Raw genomic sequence first — 23,589 nt, 5'->3', positions numbered from 1 at the left:
TTTCTCTTAAGTTTCTATTTTAGCTAAGTTTCTATTTCTGTGTAGTTTGTTTTAGGAAGGTTTCTACTTCCATGTGATGTAATTTTTCGCTTTAAATAATACAGCTGAGAGGGGGAGAGACCACCAAGAAAGTTTGCGACGTCTCTTTGCAGTCTCTCCCATCGTCTCACTCTCTTCTCATCTCCTTCTTCTCGGGTTTATTAATTGCTTTATTGTTACATATTATGTATTATATCTTGTGCTTTTAATCAGTATTATATGCTGTGTAATTATATGATACAGTATGCTCATTAATTGAGTCTTACGCTTTAGAGCACATCTATGTGTATGCCCAATCTCTCTCTCTCAGAACCTTTATTACAGAAAAGGCCCATTAGTGTATACAAGGCCAGTCAGATGAGAGGCAATACAAAAAGAAACAACTGGGGCCTACCCAAATACATCTCCAGTCACTTTTGATGGTAGAAGCAGATACACCAGAAAACTCTTTACAAATTGAGAACCTAAGTGTCTTCTCCTTAGCTTTTGAAGCCACCCTATATGCTTCTTCAGCATTGTTCCAGAAGCCCTCTCATTTCTCTCATTCTAAATGCTTCAAGAAGCTGAAGCCTACGTAAATGACCTTAATTTCTGACCTCTTCTTTGAATAACTGCTCAAAAGAGGCAGCATTACTCAATTCACCCTATCTCCATCACAAAATCCCACACTTCAAAAGAAAATGGGCTTTGAATCAATATTCAATAAGTGGTCAACTGATTCACTGAACCCAAAACATACAAAATACACATTAGGAAGGCGGAATCCTCTGAATGTCAAATGATTTGTTCAAAGTACAGTACTACCTTTAGTGGCATGTGACCAAAAGAATTGAACTCTAGGAGGGACATTTTCAGCTAACTGACATCATGAGGAAAATAGAAATATTTGGGCCCTCCAGCAACTTGCACATTGGCATCAGAGAAATCATACCCAAACCGCCAAAGCCACAAACTCTTCTATCTTGTTGACCCTGTCTCACTACTTTATGATCCAACCTGTAAGAGGAGACTCGATTTAGGCCTCCAATCATTAAGTTTCAACCAAAGAAAATAGACAAAAGCAAGAGAATCCATCTATTTGTGCATAATGGATTAGTTGAGGATCCTTTTCTCTGGCCATATAAATCTGAGGAAATGCTACTTTAAGGGGTATAATTTGCCAAGTTTTATTTTAATTAGACGTTTTAACATTCAAACTGTTTCTCTCCTTTACAACTGCATTGTTACAGGGTTATTACTACAAAAATTGGGTATTGTATAAATAAATTAATTCGGGTTTAGGGTCACTATGGCTATGTATGGCAACGTTTCTGTTCCAAAATTCTGTTTCAGAGTCAGAAACAGTTTTTTTTTGTGTTTATTTGATTTTGGAGTAATTCTGTATCAACAAAAGCTGTATGGTAAAACTGGAAAAGATTTGTTTCTGCCACTAGAAAAAAAAAAAGAAACATGTATGGATTTCATATTAAGAGAAGAATTTCTTCTATTCTGTGGTGGCAGTGGTGGTGGCAGTGAAGGTGGAGATGGAGGTGGAGGTGGAGGTGGTAGTGTGGTGGCGGGTGTGGCGGTAGTGGTGGTGGAGGGGGTGGTTTTTTTTTACCGGTTCAATCCAAAAAAAAAAAACGAATCGGACAAAAAAGTACAAAAACAACAGAAACAGTTTTTTAGAGCGTTGCCATACAGACCCTCTGAGTTCCAAATCTCCTGCTATCATCTTTTTCCCCTTTTCTTCCTCTTCTCATACAACCCTAGATTAGAAGTGCTCTTTTGTTTTTTGTTTGTCCTTATTTTGATTAAGATTTTAGATACCATTGAGCAGTTGTTTTATGATTGTTCCAAATATGAAGTTGATTTTTCATACTGACTGTATGGCAGTGATTTGATTATCCATGAAGATTTGCCAAAATGGTGGTTTAGTTTATGAACTAGGGGTGGAATTTAGTTCAGTTCAGTTAAGTTGAATTCCAGGGTCCCTTATTTCAGTCTCTTCTTTCATTTTCTATCAAACACTTGCATTTTGATAAGTTCATTGAAATTCATGATCATTTCCTTCTTTTCATCCATATCAACAGCCCATGATCCACTAGTTATTTGCAGTATTTTGTTTTAATCTGATTTTATCTTGATTTCCTCTTTTTTTTCCTCCTATGTTATTTGTAATATTTGGTTTTAATCTTTTCTCCCTCTTAACATTAGGTGATCCCATGAAGATGGCACTAGTCAATGTGGAATACGGGCTTCCTCCTGCACAAAAACTTGAACACTTGTCCAGAAACCTTACTTCTTTATTACCACGGCTGTCCGTAAGTACTTGTTTCCATGGCTTGAGTTTCCTGGTTATACATTATCATGGTTTCTGCATTTTTGTGTTGATTTTGCAGCAGTTCAGTAGTAAATCTGATAGGTTTCTGTAGATTTTAGCTGGTCTAAATGGCAGTGTTTCGCTTCTGAATATGTAATTTCTAGGTACTTTGGTTTATAAAAAGTTCATTATTTTTTAGTAAGAAAATTTTGGCCGTTCTTACCGTTGTCACACCCCGGCTTGGTTAATAAGGGCATGGTGTGACTGGATGCCAACCGACATCCAACCAACCACCAGAATTGCAAGTACAGTACTCCCATTCACAATTTATCACAAGACAGTAATCAAAACGTAGCGAAAGAGAATAAATAATAATAACAACAGTAATAAGAGGAACTAAGTGATAAACCTGATATATTGATAAACTTGCATTTACACTGTACAATTCTTCAAAAGTAAATACAAGCTCAAAAGTATAAATAAGCCTCCATATACCTATGTATAACAAAAGTATAATATAAACACTAAAGAAACGTAGCCTAGTCCGTCAGGCCACCTCACAGAAAGCATCATGTACTTCAAACTCCTGCACCGCATAACCATCATCGGTGTGGAAGTCCAAGGCAGCAATAGTTCCCATTCCTGGTTCCTTAGAACCAGCCATAGTATCTGGAAAAAAAAAAATTCGTGGGGATGAGCTCCACTGAGCCCAGCGAGGGAAAACATGCAAACAGATGCAAATAGTCCATGATGCATGTCTTAGGTCTAAGCATGCAACTAGCAATAGATCTAGGTCTCATGAGGTTAAATGCTACTGTAACAGGTATGATATTCTCAGTTTCAGAATTACACATCGGACCCTAAGAATACCACTCTGCTACGGTGGAGATCTGCCAATATCGGAATTACACATCGGTCCCCAGCAAACCCCCAAAGTTAACCCTATTGTTTATCCCATTCCGGAAATACTCTTCGGACTTAGGACAGTGAATGACATTCTGGAATTATCCCTTCAGACCTACCACGGGTTATCCAACACCTCACTCCTGTTGGTAAGGGTCATAGCATTGAGTTTATGATAGCCTAACCATATGCATCTTCTAACATGAATGTCATATGATTCAATAATAAGTAGTAAAGCAAATCAGTTCCATCATTATCTCTCAACACATCATTCATAATTCACAAATAAGAATATGCAACGTAATATGAATGAATCCTACAATCATGCATATAACTAATGTAAAAGGAAACTATAAACTATATGCACATGATTTTGATATAATGTATGATTAAATGCAGCAAGCATAAATACAAAATAACAACAAACACTCTTAAATTAAAGTCAAATCCACTCACCTTGAGTTGGAAGAGTTGCACAACAAAGTAGATGATCTAACCCACAAATAGACCTCACCAATAGAAGATTTATAGCCTAATGTATAACACCAAACATGAGTTAGGTCAAGGAATAGACCCAAGTCCAAGCCCCAAACATTTAGGACCAAATCAGAGGCAGCAGGGAAGGACCGGATGGAGGTTGTCCCTTGGGACCGGTTGACCGGTGGGATGGCTATACCTCCATCCGGTGGGTCTTACAGTGTGGTGTTTGGGTTGTTCTTCCATGGATCTTGCCATGCATAGCCTCAAAACACAAAATTGGCTTGAAGGGGGCAAAGAACATAGCATTAGGGTCAAATTAACCCAATTGCATGTTAGGTTTAAGGTTTTTACAACCATTTGCCTAATTTCCTAAGCTTAGGCCGAGATGGGTCATGAACTTAGCTGAACCAAAGAAAGAAGAGAGAAATTGGGTAATTTTAGAATGGTTTGACAGCCTACCAGGGATATGGAACAGAGAAGATGGTAGCAGCCCAACAATCAAACCTTTCCTAGAGCTTCTCCTTTCAAGCTCCAAGTACTCTAAGCCCTTCTTCTCCTTTCCTTCTTTCTCCAGAGCAGAAATCGATTCTTATTTAGCTAGGAAATGAATTCTTAAAACTAAGTATTGGTTATATAGTTAAGTCACTAAGGTTTGTTTGGTTTGGTCATAATAGGAATAGTTTGGTTAATGTGATTCTCTAAACTAATTAAAATACAATTAACCCCATAAGGACTTATAGTTAAGTCCCAGGATTGATGTCCCGCGGCATAATTGGGAACCCGGTTGTGATGGTACATGGGTAGATCGATCTACACAAGGATGTGAGCCCCACAGGAGAAAATTAGTTTTCAGCCAATATTACATTATTAAAACATTAGTTCTAAATATGTAATAATAGATTCTTACCTATGACCCGGCCCAAGAGATTGAGAGGTTTTGCATATGTTCTATCCAGCATGTCTCACATATAAAGCTTATGTGCTGGCTTCCGTTAGGTTCCTCAGATTCAATAATGGCCAATTGGGTTGGCTCTTCGATATCCTCTATTGGTGAATCGAGGGATTGGTTCGAATCCACAACTGCTATAGCCCACAACATGGAAGCATACATGGTTGCTGAACCAAAACCTGAAGATGAACAAGTATAGTGAGACCGGATTTTAGAGGTGGGTCTCACAACCGCAACCTTATTCTTTTGCTTCTTTTATTTTGGAGGGTGTCTTGTGAAACTTGGAATTGCAAGTTTGCAACATATCGTCTTAGTATTCTTGCTATATTTAGTTCGTTATGCATTTGTGTAGATTTGAAGCAAAAGAAATGGACAAATGATAAACTCAGTGTGAATGCAAACACATGCATGGGGTTATCATTTGGACCCATGCGAAGTATTTCGTTGTGGTCTGTACAGTCTATAGTTTTTGTTTTTGTTATGTTGCACATCTAATCATTAGGTCGTATGAGTGAATTTTGTTCTACGTTCCGATCTCTGCTCAGACTCCTAGTCTCCCACATTACACTTGAAGAAGAACTTGTTCCAAAATTTTGACTTAGCATTTTTTATACGTCGAGAATTGAGTAAAAATTTCTTCTTTTCCAGTTACTTGTTTGGCAACCAACCCTTTAACCTCAAAATTATGCAAGAGATATACAATGATAAGAAGACAGCTCCCAAGAGAAAGAATCGAGTAAAAGTAAGGCAGAGTGGACAAACCACCTACACGTGAAAAACCAAGACCAACTTCTGTACCTCAGTAGTTTATTATGCTTGTGAATTGGTTTACTACATAATGAATCTATTTTTACTTGAAACAGAATTTCAGAGGCCTATCTTTGTGCTTGATAATTTCCCCATTTCTTTGTAGGGTTTGGCTGATATCATACCAAAGGAAACTCTTCTCTGGAAACTGAAGCTGCTAAAAACAGGAGCTGCTTATGCTAATTCTCGTCTTCATGCCGTCAAATCTGACGTACTTGTGCTTGCCAGGTGTTTTTCGACTCTCAGACTTTAATATTTGTTAGTCAGATCAGACATGGTGCCAAATGTTTGACTCAGGTGGTTTCTACGGATGTTTTTCTGTATGTAGATCATGACAGGCCCAAATTTTGTGGACTGGTATGGCCCAAGATCCTCTGTTCGGTGTTCACACATCAAGTTTAAACCCTAAAATGTTAACTGTAGCAGAAATAGCTTTGGAAATTCAATAATACGTTAAATCCATAGTTGTCAAGGCATTGCCAGGCGCCTTGAAGGCCTTGGTGGGTGCCTTGTTTGTGTCGCCTTGCGTTCAGGCCCCCTCCAATGCCTTGGGTTACTTAGACGCCGTGGCAACTATGGTTAAATCTTTGTGAAATGGTGGAAAACAAAGGACAGCAGAGAATACGCGCGCACCCCCGGGGGGGGGAGCAATGTTAAGGGGTAATATGATGGAATTTGGCTCTGCCATATGACAAGTAGCCATTCCAGACCTTACCCTATCTGTCCAACAGTAGGAATTTCCTCATACCCTTTCACTTGGCACAACTAGTTGGACTATTGGGCATGGATTTGTCAAGGAACAACTCTTAAATTCTTTGCATGAGCAAGAGTTCTTGTTTCTCCAAAGCCCATGATCAACATTTAGGAATGAGACAAAAACAAAGAATGAGAGTTCATGAAATAGGAGAATGCAAGGGTAATGTAGTTCTAGATTGGTAGGAGACCAACTAGAAGCTAATAACCAGGATCTGTTATGAACAATAACTCGGGTAGGTCAATAATAGGTATTTTGGTCAAATTAGGGTGAGGGTTTGATGGTAGGGTTAGGGTAAGTTGATGTAGGGGAGTCTTCCAGTGAAGATTACGCTAAGTTTTAATGGAGGGGAGTGTGCTGGAATGAATCGGCAGCAAGGTTAGAGTTAGGGTTTTGGGTTTTTGAAAAGAAAAGAAGATGGATTTCTAGGGTTTAGGATGGTCAATTTGGGATGGGACTTGGATTGAGTGTTCCTAAGTATGGGAGGAGAATTCGATCAGGTTATGGTATGATTTGGATGGCTGGTTTGGTCGAGACAGAGTTTAGGTCTTGGGAAAAATTGAAAACAAAAGGGGGAATCTAGGGTTTGGGTGTATGGAGGATTAGAAGAAGAATGACTAAGGTTAGGGATGATTCAAAGTTACTGTTGTTGAAGAAGTCCTTGGACAGAAGCTTGTTTGAATGGAAGATCCTTGAAAAATCAGAACTTGAACCAGAACTGTAACAGCAATGGAGAAGAAGAGCAGCAAAAAAAACTTTTCATTAATATCAAAAATTCGTGTCCAGTACTTGCTCCCCTTACAATCTTATATAAAAGACTCAAAAATAGACTCCACTAAAAAGGAAAGGCCTAACCCAATCATTTACCTATTAGGTAACTTAAACTGACTAGGAAGCTGAAATAGACTCAAAACAGAGTCCTAATCCAGCCCAACTAAACACTTAAAAGAAAAACTACTAAATTCACTTACATTGAACCATTGGTTGGACTTGTTCAATTTAAGAACATAAACACCAAAATAAAACTAAGTATGGAACTAAAACAACTCATCCCGTATGCAACCTATTGCCCATACTTTAGATCCATAAAAGTGACCTATTACATTGAAAACCCATGGGATCAAAAGGCCCAACATGGACAACCCAACCCTAGACTTATTCCCATTAAAATAAGCCTCGTTTGGTGATGTATTTGCATCAAAGGGTTGGCATTTTAGGTTTCCAATGATGACCTTTATTCTTCACCAAATATTACAAACATGCTCTTTGCCTGTGGTGGATAGGCTGATTTGCCAGGGTAGTCGGCATATTTTTTCAGCGCACTGGACCGATCTATTGAGTCCAAAAAGCATTCCAAAGGAGACCAGGTGAGCAAACAATCCTGAGTTAGCTTGCCAAGTTTCACATCAATGAGAACAAGGGAGCCACAGCAGTGAAGTAGGGGTAGATCATCTTTCTTTAGGAGTACTGAAGTTTAGGCTTATCAAACGGCTAATCGATTAAGGTTTTAGGAAGGCACTTTGTTTTGTGAGTGAGGACAAAAATAGGCTGTGGACCAGAGTGGATAACAATTGCTCATAAAAAAGATTAAAACTTTAAGTAGCCACTTTGTTTCGACCAGTTTTTGTTATACAGTTGAACAAAGGATTTTATGGGTTAGCAAACGAAGTCTACATGTTGAGAAATATGGTTCTGTCGAGGCTGTTAGTTCCTAATGATGTGAAGTACGGAATCTGTTTAAATAGTTTAGTATCCAAGTCAATTTAGGCTTCACTGGTGAGAAATAAAGTGAACTTGTTATGCATCCCACTCACTTTTGGACAAATATGGAGGCAATAAAGAGAGGAAGTCACATTGTGAATGGTCACACCATCATGGATGAAGAAATCTTTCAAGGCTTGGTGCAAGCAGCTATTTCAAAAGAAAGGATGAAAGAAATCCTTTTTAACTGCTAAAATTCAGAAATTACATGCAATCATATAAGAGGGGGATGACTGGCTACAGTACCCTCTGGTTTACTTTAAAAGTGAATAGATAGTCCTAAACTTATACGCTTATTTAAGTCTCAGTTAGAAACTTTATTCAGGCTTACTTTCTATTCTAGACTTAAATATTTAAAGTTTTTAAACTCTAAAAAGGTACAAGTTATAGGCCTTGAAATATGGTCCTCCATATTTTCTTCCTTATTAGGGAGATTTTGGGTGGGTCTCTTTAGGGTAAATTGCTGGATAAAGACATTGGCCACCTGCATTTGGTAGTCATCAGATTTTCCTTCTTTTTCCATTTCATGATAAGACAAGCTATGTTTTGCTCTCGTTTCCTTTTTTTTTTTTTTTTGATTATTTATTTGTACCTTAGTGGCAAGGATAACATGCTACCCAGTGGAGCTGAAGCTCAACGGCTTTCAACCTCATTACAAAATTGCAAAATTCGTTACTTCAAGGACAATGGTCATACCCTTTTATTGGTAGGTGAGTTTGTCCTCTTTAAATTCCTTCCATTATGTTTCTTCTTGGTTAGCAATAATCTATTGATCTTGCTTTTGACATATCAAGAAAACTATATTCATTAAATATTTGCCTTAAGATTCTAGTGTGGCTTTTGATCACTTCAACTTGGAATACAATTTATATAAATTTCCTGTACTCGTTAAAATTTATGTTAATTGTCAATGATTTCTATGATTTATCCAACCCAGATTCTAGTGCTTGTGTTGCAATTTATCTTGACTATCAGACAGGATTTCTCTGGCTTGGAAGTAATGAAAAGAGGAATAGAATCTTAGCTGCATGGCCAGGGAGGGCCTGTAATTTGGTTTTATGTGTGTCCTATTAATTTTTCATCATCCAATTCTGTAAATTGCTTTCAGTGGTAAGGCATGCCGTGCGTGACAAGCAGCAATACTTATCACTCTTAGCTCTGAGTAGCAAAGTTTTCACAATGGACACATGGATGTACAACAATACCCCTATTAGGTGGAAAATAGACATGTTTAATTGGAAGTCTTGACATTGTTTGACGTTTATCTGTATCCCTGTTTAATATATTATCCTTGATAATTGCCAGTGGTCAATCCAACAACCCAATACCATAAAAATAGTTGTTTACTAGTTGTGGTTAGTTCAGGTTGTCACTAAAGCCTATGAACATGTAATATGCATGCCGAAATTATATATAGGTTTCCAGACCTATTCCTACATATGAGGACGAGCTGAAAGAAACCATGCCACAATTGATTAAAGTCTGATGTATCTTTAGTTTTCTCAGAACCCCTTGATACATCTAATTTTACTAGTACATCCAACTCTCATTGGTAGTCTCGGAATCCATGAGAAAGAAATATTCATGGAAGAAAATAAATCCTGAAATTTCTTTTATCGCATGAGGCATCTTCCATGAGGTTTTCAGACCAACACCTCATTTTGAAGCAATCCCAGAATCACCATCCATGACCACTTTATTTGTTGAAGAATCCAAGAGCACGGAGGAGATACATAGTTTAAGTCACTTTTGAGTCACTAGAGCCAGTTGAATATTCAGTTTCTAATGTAGATGGGGTTCAACTAAGAATCACTCTACAGTAGGATCGATGATACGTTGCAGCAGAACATCAAATTAGAAACAAAATCAGAATTAGTAACTTAGTGAATAAGAACCAAACCAGCCAGCAGAATGTCACCAAACTTAGGTCCAGTGGGGGTGATGTTGAACAGGTTCTATGCTCCAAAATCCAGCCAGTTCTGATGGCTGAAGGCTGAGATATAAAGGGGACTCGAAAATAGAAACTTAGCCCTCAAAATAGAAGGTTGTACAATATCTCACAAACCAACAGCAATCTGGGCTCCAAACAGGGATCAAGTATAGACTCTGGGAACAGTGACAAGCCCTCAAAATCTGAGCCAATTGCCCAATTCTAATCAGGAGTTGCTGAGATATGTCCTTCACAAGTTACAGTAGCAAAATCAGATCACGGAGCTGCAGCAGCCTTCGGAGTTGATTGGGAATGGATTCTGGCCTTCAGGGTGTGTTCTCACAGAGATTTGTTGCAGTCACAAGCAGCAGCAGCAATGGAGATCAGGTAGAGGTAGGAGAAGAAGATAGAAAGAAGATAAAAGGGGGGATAGGGAGATTCGGCTCTCTCAGCCAGGCTCTCTGTTTCTCAGCCCTTCATCCTCACAATAGGACAGTAACATTGCACAAAAGCAAGCTTCATTCATTCATAAAATTGTATAGAGGCTACTAAGAGCCATTAGATATATATAGGCAGCAATACCTTGCCCCTCAAGTAAACAGAAAATTGAAAGTAAAATATGGCAGCATTAGGATAGAATCTTCCTCTACTTGATGGGCCCACAAGATCTTCTAAAAATCAATCCCAAACAAGGCAAATTTTGGTTTTGACACTGTTTACGTGAACAGTGACGCAAACAATGTTTTAGTCCTCAATTTGGGTCTTCTAGAAGGATTCCCATCAAAGCAATATGGGCTGTGACACTGTCCACGTGAACAGTACCACGTGAACAGTAATTCCTGACTCTTCTCTTCTTCATGCTTCAATCTACATCAGTTTCACCTAGTAAACCTTGGGAGTAGATTAAAGTAAAATTTGAGGGATGGTTGGAGAAGTCCAAGCCTCAGAATAACAATCCTATGAAATATACATTAACAACTTAAAGTCCTTACACACAAGGGTCTAAGGAGAAGTACAAATTTAGTTTTACTTGTGGATTGATATGTTTAAGTTTTCTTCCTTTCCAAGATTCTTGAACTTCTTTCTTCCATAACTCTGGAAGGTTGCATGGGTAAGGCTTTTTCACATAACTCTAGCCCTTGTCTAGAAGGAGCTGCAAATCCATTGTTGAACTGAATCCACCTTATTCTTAGGATGACCTAAGAAAGCTATATGCTACAAAACTATCAGTTGTGATGCAACTAACAATGCATGGATGGTCTATTGGCTTCAAAGTACTTATGTAATTTGAATTATTGTGGGAAAGCCTTTCATTTGCATCTTATGATGCAAAAAATAGCTTTTATGTTTGGCAGAATGAAAGGGATCCAGACCCTCTTATAAGGATGAGAATTAGCCAATTAGGTGTGTCCTAAATATGTGAAAGATTTGAAGAAGGTTTAGTGACACATGCCTGAGAATCCATGACTGGGATGGCCCGCTAATGTACTTCTAGATTGGTAGGAAACCAAGTAGAAGCCAATAACCAGGATCTACTATGAACTAGGTTATTCGGCTAGGTCAAAATAGGTGAAAATTGTGAAATTAAGGTTAGGGTTTGATGGGACCTACGGTTAGGTCAAGTTTATTTAGGGGAGTCTATCAGTAAAGGTTACGTTAAGTTTTAATGGTGGAAAGTGCATTGGAATGAATTGGCAGCAGGTTAGGTTTTGGGTTTTGGGTTTTTTTTTTTTAAAGAAGAAGATGAGGGAATCTAGGGTTTTGGTGTATGGAGGATTAGAAGAAGAATGGCTAAGGTTAGGGATGATTCAAACTTGCTGTTGTTGAAAAAGTACTTGGACAGCAGCTTGTTTGAATGGAAGATCCTTGAAAAATCAGAACTTGAACCAGAACTTGAATGTAATAGCAATAGAGAAGAAGAGCAGCAAAAAAAAAATTTCATTAATATAGAAAATTAGTGTCCAGTGCTTGCCCCCTTACAACCTTATATAAAAGACTAAAAAATAGACTCCAACACTAAAATGGAAAGGCCTAACCAATCCTAAACTGACTAGGAAACTAAAATAGACTCCAAACAAAGTCCTAATCCAGCCCAACTTACAAAACAATTAAATAGTCACATGACCACTAAAAAAGAAATCTACTGACTAATCCCGTATGTAACCGTATTACCCATAGTTTGGGCCCATAAAAGTGGCCTATTACTTAGAAAACTCATGGGATCAAAGGCCCAACATATATAGAACCCAACCCTAGGCATATTCCTAATAAAATAGGCCTCTTTTGGTGATGTATCTGCATCACCTGCACTCTATGACCTGGATTAATTGGAGATTTAGTGTCCTTTGGGTATTGGAAGAAGGTTTTGATCTCTTTCAATTTTACATCATGTGGGTCTCTACACAGATTCAGATACCAGAAGACTATTTGAAGAGGGATAGAATTTCGGACACATATAGCTTTGGAAACTGATAGGTTCAGATGCAAAAGGAAACAACACTTATGTTGGGGCATTGGCCCATAACATCCGAGCAAAAGTTCATTCTAGAATTGATCCCAGTATCCACTGAGAGACTCCATCCAAATGAGGATATGATTTTATTTATTTATTTATTGATAGATAGGCCCCAAGGAGACAGGAGCATCTAGTCTCATAATTGCAAGACCATTTGAATTTTTTCCATGCTATTAATTCCCAGAAACCAAGGGCTTGAGTATCCAATGGGAATCCCACAATGACTTCCCAAGAAGGGAGAGGTTCCCCTCCATAAGTCTCCCTATGTCGATTCCCCTTCTCCCTTCTTCCTTGGATTTGTGGACTTCCTTCAATTCTATGAGACTCAGTCATTATCTTCCGTAGAGCCATCACGTACCCTACCGTATCCAATCGTTGCTTCCGCACCAGATCCTAAAAAACACAGTGAGTGGAATAAAAAGAACATACCAGTTTAGTTCAACAGTGAGACAATAGATAAAAAGCAAATTAGCACAGAAATTAGGCACATGGAGAACAGAAGACAATGATATGGTAGGAAAACAATTAATAGAACCTTTCCTAGAAATAGACGACAAGGACCCATCTGCAACCCTGATTTTGTCCTTACCCGAACAAGGGAGGTATGAATGAAATAACTCTGAGGAACTAGTCATGTGATCAGATGCTCTAGAATCAACGAGCCTAGAGGGATTAGAACTAGAAGAGACATGGAACATACGAGCAAATGTACCTGACTAGGCAAGGTGAGAGGCAGGTGCAGTTGAGGAAGCCGGAGTAAGGGAAGTCATGCCAAGCTGGGACATTATGCGTTGGAGAGGAAGCAGCTGATCTGAAGAAAGCAGTGTTGTAGGAACAGGGACAGATGGTGAAGAATTGTCAGAGGCCTTAGAGGGATGAGCTTGTGAGCATATATTGCCATGTCTCCCACCTCGCCCTCCTTTAGGGTGACCATGAAGTTTCCAACACGTCTCTCGAGTGTGTCGGGACTTGCCACAATAGTCATACTTAATCTGATCTTTAGCAGGAGGAGCAGTAGAACCATGATGGTGTAAGCTTGGGAGACCCTGCTGAATAGTAACAAGAGTTAAACAATCAAGTATGATTGAAGGCATCATAATAGAGCAGCAACGTTCTTCATACTGAACCAAATTATATGCCTGTAGTAAATTGGGAAACTTGTCCGTGCCTAGGACTTGAACAACATGGATTTGATCATATTCCGGAGTCAAGCCAGTGAGAAAATCATAGATGTAAATTATATGAGAAAAGGAAGAGAAAAACACAGAGAGAGAGACGATGGTGTAACTTGGGAGAGAAAGATTAATACTGTCTCCTCCCACTAAACTTCATTTAAGGGCATAACAGTAAAATACCCAAAAATAAATAAACCAAAACATGACTAGACTACCCTCCTCTCTCCTCCTCCTTTCTCCTCTTACTGAGAATACCAAATTCTCGATAACAATAGACATGTTTCATCTCACACTCTCGCTGAAAGGTACTAGTATCAACAGTATAAGCCATAGGAACAGGATGATAAAAGTATAGCTGTTGTCAAACAGTAGTAAGGTCAGAGCAATATGTAGTAAGTGCAGGGTTTAAAGTATCGGTACGTATCATATCGACCAAATACGTATCGGTATCAGTCGGTACCGATACGGTTTTTTTTTTAAATGGATTATCCCGGATGGTATCGAAATGTATTGGCCAATACAACCGATACATATCAATACCATCGATACATTCGGTAAAGGGTTATGTGGGTCGTTTAATACGTATCGGTATGTATCGATACATATTGATATGTAATGGCCGATACGGCTTGATACATACTAATACCATCGATACAAACCATAAAAAATCCATTTTGAGTCTCAGACTCGATACAATACACATTTTGGAGGAAAAAAGAAGGGAAACTCTCAACCGAGAGTTTGAAATCTTCCAAGTTTTTTCACACTTTTGGAGTTGGGGCTTCTAATCTACACTTAAAAACGAATCAAGGAGTGCTACAACATAATCCTTTGCATCATCCAACAAGCTGAAATCAGAGATTGAAGGAGGAGATTTCACAGAAAAAGGAAGGTTTTCTGAAAATGATCAAGATACACATGGAAATACACTTTTTTGCTCCAAAAGTGTATTTCCATGTGTATCTTGACCATTTCCATGCGTATCCGTAGTGTACAATATGTGTCTCCGATACGATATGATACAATACGATACATCTCTTAAAATCACCCTTAAGATATGATACCCGATACCGATACTCTAAACCTTGAGTAAGTGACAAATATTTCTAAGTGGTCTCATGAAAATGTCAACGAAGCTCATAAATCTGTGCATAGTTGCTAGCCAATGCATAGGTGTGCTGAACTGCTTCACATAATTCTTTGGCAGAGTTTATAAGAAAAAAAATTTGGCTGATAGTAGGCTCCATAGAGTTCAAAAGAAAAGACACAACTAGATTAGCATTGGCTAACTAGGTGCTCTTTGCAGAGGACTCAGTTGGTATTGGTGTATCACCCATCAGGTATCCCCAGGGTATAATTACAGTTCGAGCTTATATAAAGTATAAAGTATTGGTCCGTATCGTGTCGGCCAATCTGTATCGGTATCGTGCGGTACCGATACGTCTCTTTTAAAAAAAAACATATTGTATCGGCCGATACGAATGATACCATCAATACGATTAATAAATGGGTCTGTGGGTGCATTAATACGTATGAATATGTATCGATACGGCTCAATACATACCGATACCATCGATATGGTCAATACATTCCCAAAAAAAAAATCTTTTCAATCACAGAATTGATACAACTCTGTTCTGGCAGAAAAATGAAAGAAAACTTTCAACTGAAAGTCGAAAATCTTGCATTTAATCTTGGTTGTTCATACTGTTGGTCTCAAAAACGAATCAAGGAGTGCTACAACATCATCCAACACTCTTCATGGGTATAGACTATTACAACATGTAAGAAACCTCATATTTTATAACAGTTTCAATTTAATGCTCTTGTCTAGTTATACATTATTCTCCATTTTAGTGTTTATGCATGATACATATTATATATTGCTTATTTATATTGTTTTTTTGTTCCAAAAGTGTATTTACATGTATATCTTGACCATTTCCATGTGTATCTGTAGCGTTCGATACGTATTTCCGATACGATATGATACGATACATCTCTTAAAATCACCCGGCCAATACGATACGCGATACCGATACTTTAAACCTTGCGTATCCCAAAAAATGATTTCCACGAATAGGAAGCAAATGTAACCTTGATCATGTGAGGTAATTGGTCCTATTAAATTTTGTGGGACCCAGCTAGAGGGATGGATTATGGCCAACATGATTCACCTCACTACCCACAACTCCCCCTATAGAGGTTCCACTAATGGTACTCTCCATCATAGAGCCATTGTGTCAACACAAACAAAGAGAAATGGGCTGCTAGTGACGAAAAAGTCACAAAATAAAATCACGGGTACTTTTCCCGTGTCATCAAAGCTCACAGAAGGCTGGCGGGGGCTGGGCGAAAGCTGGTAGAGGCCGGAGGTAGCTGATACGGGCCAGGCGGAGGTCAGTGGAGGTTAGTGAGGCATGACATGCCTTATGGCATGTTCAGTAGACCAGGCTTGGTCAAGTGAAGGAGGCTGAAGCCTCGGTCACATGAGAGGCTGAACCTTCTAACGGTGAATTCGAAAAAAAATAACTTAAGTATTGGGGCTCTAGCACCAAGTTGAGAGTTGAGAGAGAGAAGATTGGAGAATTATTTGGCTTGTCATTGTATGACAGAGACCTTTCTTATTTATAGAGAAGATCTGGGATTCCAAAGGTATAAGTATGGAATATAGTACAACTCATGGTATGGAGTACAAGGTTAGGCTGTACATGAACTATAATCCTTATCCTTAACAGAATGCAAGTTTCTTATTCTAGTATCCAAATAATTAAATATATGTAAAGGAAATTTTTTTAATTTGTGGATTCTATGGGTGCTTGACTTGCTTCGGTGGCTGGGTCTTTTTAGTTTTTACTTTCTTCCTTTTCTTGCTTCTAATCTGTTGTCCTTTGTATCTTTTCCCTTCCTCCATTTAAGAAATTTTCACTTGTTGTCAATCAAAAAGGGGAAAAGGGGGGGGGTATAATGGCTTGTTCTTTTATCTTTTTCTCTAAATCTATTCCGCTCAATAAAAAGCTCGAGAACAATTTTATCTGTTTTCATCAGCGGTTCAGGAAGTCTTTTTTATCAACATGGGTAGAAGAAGAATTCTGTAGTCCTAACTATACTATGAATTGTAATCCCAGTCCCACTATGATGAGGAAAATGTAATACTAATTCCACTAGATTGAGGAATGACTAATCAAAATCCTACTTGGAAAAGGAAATAGTCCTAAGCCAAGTAGGAGAAAGAAAGTACTATAGCATATGGACAAGGGTAATATTTGGGATTTACAGAATATAAAGGAAGAGAAAACTAAAGAAAGTATTCAAAGTAAACCAGAATTAACTGAGACCGTCGCAGAGTGATATACTAGCCCCATTGAAGTAGGTGTCTGCCATGAGTCAAGATCTTTGATATATTAGTGGATGCAACAGCTAGGTTTATAGTGCAGGTCTGCAGCAAAGAAATCCGAAAAATGAGTTCTGACCTGTGGATATGTGGACTGAAGACAATGAACGATGGCATACATATGATGGTGATGGTGATGAGAAAAAATCCTAATAGGAAGAAAATCGATGCAAATTGTTCAATCGCATGGATGTGCAGAATTTTGTAAGTTCAACTTAAACGACTTATTGTGCATCTTAAGCAAGAGATAATAGCTTAACTGATATGATTGAATAAATTTCCTGCAAGTAATTAGATAAAATTTTAAGTTTTTAACAGAAGCACAAAGAAGAAAATAGCCGCACTAATATGCTCAGATCACCTAGCCACAGTCTATGTTAACCTAAACTCTCAATGAATGTATTCCAACTCAAAAAATTTCATATTCTGAAATTCAATGACCAGATTTGCATATTCAGGCTCAGTTCCTATAACTAAAGAAATTATCCTCAAACTAGGACAACCAGGGTTTAAAGTATCAGTCCGTATCGTATCGGCCAATATGTATTGGTATTGGTCGGTATGGATACGATACAGACCGATACGCCTCTTTTTTCTTTTTCTTTTTTTTAAAAAAAAAAACTTATTGTATCGAATCGTATCAAATTGAATTAGCCGATACGATACGATACGATACGATACTTATCGATACCATCGATACAATTGATAAATGGGTTCGTGGGTGCATTAATACATATCGATATGTATCAACCGATACGGCTCGATACATCTTGATACATACCGATATCGTCGATACGGTCGATACATTCCGTAAAAAACTCCTTTTCACTCATAGACTCAATACAACTGCTGTTCTGACCCAAAAATGAAGGAAAACTCTCAACCGAGAGTCTAAAATCTTGCATTTAATCTTGTTTTTTCACACTTTTGGACTCAAAAATGAATCAAGGAGTGCTACAACATCATCCTTTGCATCATCCAACACTCTTCATGGCTATACACTATTACAACATGTAAGAAACCTCATATTTTATAACAATTTCAATTTAATGCACTTATCTGGTTATATATTATTCTCCATTTTAGTGTTTATGCATGATACTTATTATATATTGCTTATTTGTATTATTTTTTGTTCCAAAAGTGTATTTCCATGTGTATCTTGACCATTTCCATGCATATTTGTAGCGTTCGATACATATCTCCGATACGATACGATACGTCTCTTAAAATCACCCAACTGATACAATACGCGAGACTGATACTTTAAACTGTGCTAGGACTCTTAACTTACTAACTTTAGCTTCCTACTTGGACTCAACATCAAGAAAGAAGCATAATTAATCCTATACTTATGTTGGACCAAATAAGCTTATTAGTGGGCCTTATAAACTAGCCCTTATAATATTTCTATGTGTATCTTGACCATTTCCATGCGTATTTGTAGCGTTCAATACATATCTCCGATACGATACGATACGTCTCTTAAAATCACACAATCGACATCATCAGAGATGACTGGGTACAATAAAACTTTATTTTCAATCAGAAAATGAAAAATAAATAAATAAATCAACCTAGTATTTCACTTGTAGACTGGCCCAGGCGCTGGAATAATTTGGAGCTCTTCAGGGGGGAGGGACATAGGCCCCATATGACCTGGCATTATTGAGCTTAAACTTAGCATCTCGTTTCATGATGAACTTGATCTGAGTTAAGCTTAAGTCCATGCATGGGACTGAGCCAAGTTGGGTCAAGTTCGGATTATTCATATCCCTTACTATAGTATGTATGTTCTTTCTACCAGGGGGGTTGAGATGCCTCTCTCTCTCTCTCTCTATCTATCTATCTATCTATATATATATATATATATATATATATATATATGAAGGGTGTACCCAGTGCACAAGGCTCCCACCAATGTTGGGTCTGGGGAGGGTCGTAATGTGTGTGTGTCTCGAGATATTCTACCAAAATAAACGAGCAGTTATCCGTTGCAACAATCATGACCTATTTTTCAACTATTCATTTGAAAGACGTTTTATAACTCAGCTGACTGAAATACTTGTAATGATGGTGCAGGAAGATGGCATTAATCTTTTAACAATCATTAAAGCTACAAATATGTACAGGCGCTCAAGGCGACATGATTACGTCTCTGAGTTCATTCCACCTTCAATGACAGAATTCAAAGAAGCTTTTGATGAAATGAATGGGTGAATGTTCTATTTCTGCATAGTTAGTACAATTTTCTATAAATATGATATGATTTCTAATTATATGAGATGTTTATACATTGTAAGACATTAATTGCAGATTTTTTCGACTAGCTACTAGCCCCGTAATATTTTCAACTCTTAAAGATGGAAAGATAGTGAGGAGTCTTTCTGGGATTCCCAATGAAGGTCCTGTTCTACTTGTTGGTTATCACATGTTGTTGGGTCTTGAACTTTCCGGACTTGTTGAAGCATTCTTGAGGGAGAAGAAAGTTATGGTTCGTGGAATCGCACACCCATTGATGTTCTCAGACACCCTTGAAAGTTCTTTACCAGAATTCTCTAGGATTGATCTGCTGAAAATATTTGGTGCATCACCTGTCTCCGCAAGCAACCTTTTTAAGCTGCTGTCGACGAAATCATATGTTCTTCTTTATCCTGGTGGAGCACGTGAGGCTCTTCATCGCAAGGTGCATCAATTTATTTCATTTTCATGTGTAACAAGTTCTTGTCTTTGGGAAAATCATTTCTTCTATTCAAGTCATCTTTTTTGCCAGAATATTTTGGAAACTAGATAATCCCTGTTATGTACTTGATTAAAGTCACTGAATGTTAGAATCAGATTCTGAAAAAGGTTAAGAACATAATTTTTATGGATGAAATACTGTATGTTTTCTGCTTCTGTCTGCAGTAATTCATAAAAGAAAAGGTTGACTTAAATGAATTAGTCAAACAACAAAACATCTTTAGGTGGAAGCTTGGTAAATTCATGCATCATTCGTGATACATTTCCTTACTTTTTTTTTTGAAAATACAACTGTACATTTGAATGATACAGAAAAAAGGGATGTGATTTTATGTTTAGACCATATTATCCACATACTATTGCCTTATTATTCCATTGGTTGGCCATATATTTTATTTTGAACGTGATTTACCTTTTTTTATGTATTTGTATTATTGATTTATATAAAAAAAACCATATAAAACATATATATATATATATATATATATATCTATAGACCGTTGCTTGGTCATGTGGTTCCTGCGCCCAGAGGCCCCAGACACAGGAGCACATGAATTTACCACCCTGCCCACTGTGAAATAAAAAAACCCATCCATATCGATGTCTCAGCACGTGCTCTCATTGGCCCCCCGCGCTGGTGCAGAGCTACACGACCAAGTAGCGATCTCTTGCCATATATATATATATATATATATAATCTAGATGTCACTATGCCTAGTGAAGTTTAACACTTCACTATTTGCCACATGGCAGTACATGGGTGAGTCCTTGTGAGTGAACAAGCAAGCATCTCATTGGTACAATTTCAGCTTAAAATGAGTAGAGGAAGTGGCTAAATTTACAAAAGATTCCATTGTGTTATTTTATATTCATTTACATCTGATGGCATTTTCGTAATTTTCCTAAAACTTTGAATCAATACACAAATTTTTTAAAACTTAAATCTTGCCCTAACTGTCCATATGGACATCTGCACCAAGTCCTTGTGACATTTCTTGTCATGAGTTGGGCCTTTTCATTCGTATACACTTGAATGATACCTAGTGTTTGGTGATTAATGATTTATAATTTATTTATTACAAAAAAAAAAATCATTTTCTAATTGCTATGGGCCTTCAATGTTTGCCAGGGTGAAGAATATAAATTGTTTTGGCCTGAGCAACCTGAATTTGTGAGAATGGCAGCTCGATTTGGGGCCACAATTGTACCATTTGGAGTTATTGGAGAAGATGATGTTGGAGAGGTAAAACTTTGCATAAGTGCGTGTTGAACATTTCTTTGAAAATACACAGAGATGATACCATTCTGGTAATCGAATCTTTTTCTGCACATACATAAACCTAGTGGTCCAATGATGGTAGAATAATGCATACCTTATATGTGGCAATACATGGGCTCCTAGAAAAGTGAAACTGGAAGTCAAAATTTTCTATTATTTCTTCTGTTTTTTTTTTTTTTCTTTCTGTGTATATGTGTATGCGTGCCTACGTCTGTATCTCTGTCTGTAGCATATGTTTCCTTAATGCATCCAATTGTGTGTTTACCAGTATGTTTCTCCTTGTACCTTCATATTCATGTGCTTTGTGTTGTGTTTCTACTTTTTGGAGGACCCCAGATTGCATCTGTTTCCTGTTTGTCCCTGAGAATGCCGACTTGGGTGGGAAAAATGCTTCTAGTACCCACATGTCAAAGAGGGAAACTAGGACTCTTATCAGATACACAAAATGGCAGAGTGGAATTTTTCCCATCACCTCCTCGCTGTTTATGTTGTTGATTACCTTTTATAAATTGTTTCCTCCATCACATGTAAATTTTTAGGGTCAATTTCTTGTTTTGTTTTGCATTCACTTATGCACACCTTTGTAGTGACCATGCTTTGGAAGGACAGATGTGCTTATTTTTCTTTTGTTCTTTTTCATTATTGCATCCCCCAGTACTTTCTTTTGTGATCCAGTCTTTGGTTTAAAGATCTATATACATGCATATTTTGGTATTTTGATGTGGAACTGGCTGTGCTTTTGGCTGATTGGCGTTTCAGATGAAATACTTATTGTGATTTTTGCTTTCCTTCTTTTCCTTTTTTCCTGGTGTGGAGTTTATCTATCGTTTGGTCACAAGATCATTATATGAATTACTCAATGGGTTGACATCATTATATTGTTGGATCTGGCAGTTGGTTCTTGATTACAATGATCTAATTAACATCCCCTTTGTTGGAGACTGGATAAAGGACCTAAATCAAAAGTCTGTAAAATTGAGGTAATTCGTTGTCCATCTGGCTAATATTTATATTTAGTTTCTATTTCCAAACTCTTTCCAGTGTATTCATGTTGATAAGAATTATTTCGATTATTAACATGGGATACACTCGGATTATAGGACTGATGCAATAGGCGAGGTTGCAAATGAGGAGCTTTACTACCCTGGGATTTTGCCCAAGTTGCCTGGCCGTTTCTACTACCTTTTTGGGAAACCAATTGAGACAAAAGGAAGAATGGATGTGCTGAAAGAGAGAGAGAATGCAAATGTATTGTACTTGCAGGTAAGATCTGAAATTGAAAGCATGATTTCCTATCTGATAAAGAAACGAGAGGAGGATCCGTATAGGGGTTTAATAGAAAGAACTGTGTACCGGGCTATTTCGGCCCCTGTAGATGAGATCCCCACCTTTGGCCCATGAACAAGTAGTACAAGATGTTGCTATGGAAATAGGGGGGAAGGGGAAGGAAAATAAGATATACCTCATTCATTGCTGTGGCACTATGATGTATATGGTTGAAGAGTGGTCAAGAAACAGGAAAAAAAAAAAAACAATAAGGTTCATGCAAATTTCAATTCTTTTTATGGAAATACCATTGCTTTCTCATACATAATGCATGAAAAGCTGAGCTCTACTTAATTAATCCGAGTTTTGGCAAAGATGACCTGATGCTATTGTAACCAGTGAGCAACAAGTACTGTGCAATGGGAATAGAGGTGGTGTAGGGTTTTTGAGATGTTTGTCATCATCCATTATTACTTTGGTAAGATTCACCCAATATGATTTTCGCCGATATGAAGTTTCATAAAATAGTTTTTTTTTTTTTTTTTTTGGGTTAGAAGTTTCATAAAATAGTTGAAAAGTCAACTTTGAATGTTCAGTGATGTAGATAAGCACTTACAGGGCTTATTTTAGTGGAAATAAAACTTGGGTTAGGTTATATATGTGTTGGGTCATGGGTTTATTTTGTAATTAGCCAATTTAATAAACCTAAAATATGGATAGAAAGTAGGAAAACGGGATAGGATTTACTTCAATAGTTTAGTTAGTCTTGTTTTGAGTCTGTTTTATTTTTTATTTGATTTTCAAGCCAATTTAGGTTACCTTATTAGTTAAAGATTGGGTTAGGCCTTTCCTTTTTAGTGTCTACGTTTATTTTTGAGTCTTTTATATAAGCTTGTAAGGGAGGGCAACGTTGTACACGAATTTGACTAATGAATATTGGCTTGAGCCTTTGTGAAAATCCTGAGATAGGATGGGTGAGATGCCCAGGCTGAGATAGCCAACCCTTCCTTTCCCCCTTCTTCTTCCCTACTCGACCCCTATTCTTCTTCTGTTTTATGTTTTGTTTTAAAACCTCCAACCAAGCCATCGGGTGTGTATTCTGGAGTTTGCATCAAGGTTTTGAGATCCAAAAGTCATTCAACACCAGTGGTTCGATTGTTGCGGCTTCTCTTTATTCTGAAGATTATTTATTCTTGATTGGTGCTTCAACAAGTTATTACTCTGTGGGTTCATTCTTCTCCAACCAATTTGAGATCATCTCATTCTCCTCCAACCAATTTGTCTCTTGGTTAT

The 23,589-nt window shown here is 37.6% G+C and overlaps 1 protein-coding gene across 2 annotated transcripts in view; it reads left to right on the top strand.

The window, feature by feature from the left end:
* The window catches only part of LOC122658349 (acyltransferase-like protein At1g54570, chloroplastic), a 42,712-nt gene extending 20,244 nt beyond the window's left edge, over nucleotides 1-22,468 (top strand). The window contains exons 6-13 of one of the 2 annotated variants that reach the window (XM_043853266.1): nucleotides 2,236-2,342; nucleotides 5,587-5,708; nucleotides 8,593-8,701; nucleotides 19,092-19,225; nucleotides 19,326-19,695; nucleotides 20,881-20,989; nucleotides 21,920-22,010; nucleotides 22,131-22,468. In XM_043853266.1, the coding sequence (XP_043709201.1) occupies nucleotides 2,236-2,342; nucleotides 5,587-5,708; nucleotides 8,593-8,701; nucleotides 19,092-19,225; nucleotides 19,326-19,695; nucleotides 20,881-20,989; nucleotides 21,920-22,010; nucleotides 22,131-22,431 (1,343 nt within the window). In that variant the 3' untranslated portion in view covers nucleotides 22,432-22,468. Of the gene's footprint in view, nucleotides 1-2,235; nucleotides 2,343-5,586; nucleotides 5,709-8,592; nucleotides 8,702-19,091; nucleotides 19,226-19,325; nucleotides 19,696-20,880; nucleotides 20,995-21,919; nucleotides 22,011-22,130 lie in introns of both variants that reach the window. The other variant, XM_043853265.1, reaches the window with a different exon arrangement.
* The last annotated feature ends 1,121 nt before the right edge of the window (nucleotides 22,469-23,589 follow it).

The sequence above is a fragment of the Telopea speciosissima genome, chromosome 4 (genome assembly GCF_018873765.1).
Source record: "Telopea speciosissima isolate NSW1024214 ecotype Mountain lineage chromosome 4, Tspe_v1, whole genome shotgun sequence".
Taxonomy (NCBI): Eukaryota; Viridiplantae; Streptophyta; class Magnoliopsida; order Proteales; family Proteaceae; genus Telopea; species Telopea speciosissima.
This window is presented reverse-complemented; position numbering and strand designations above follow the sequence as displayed.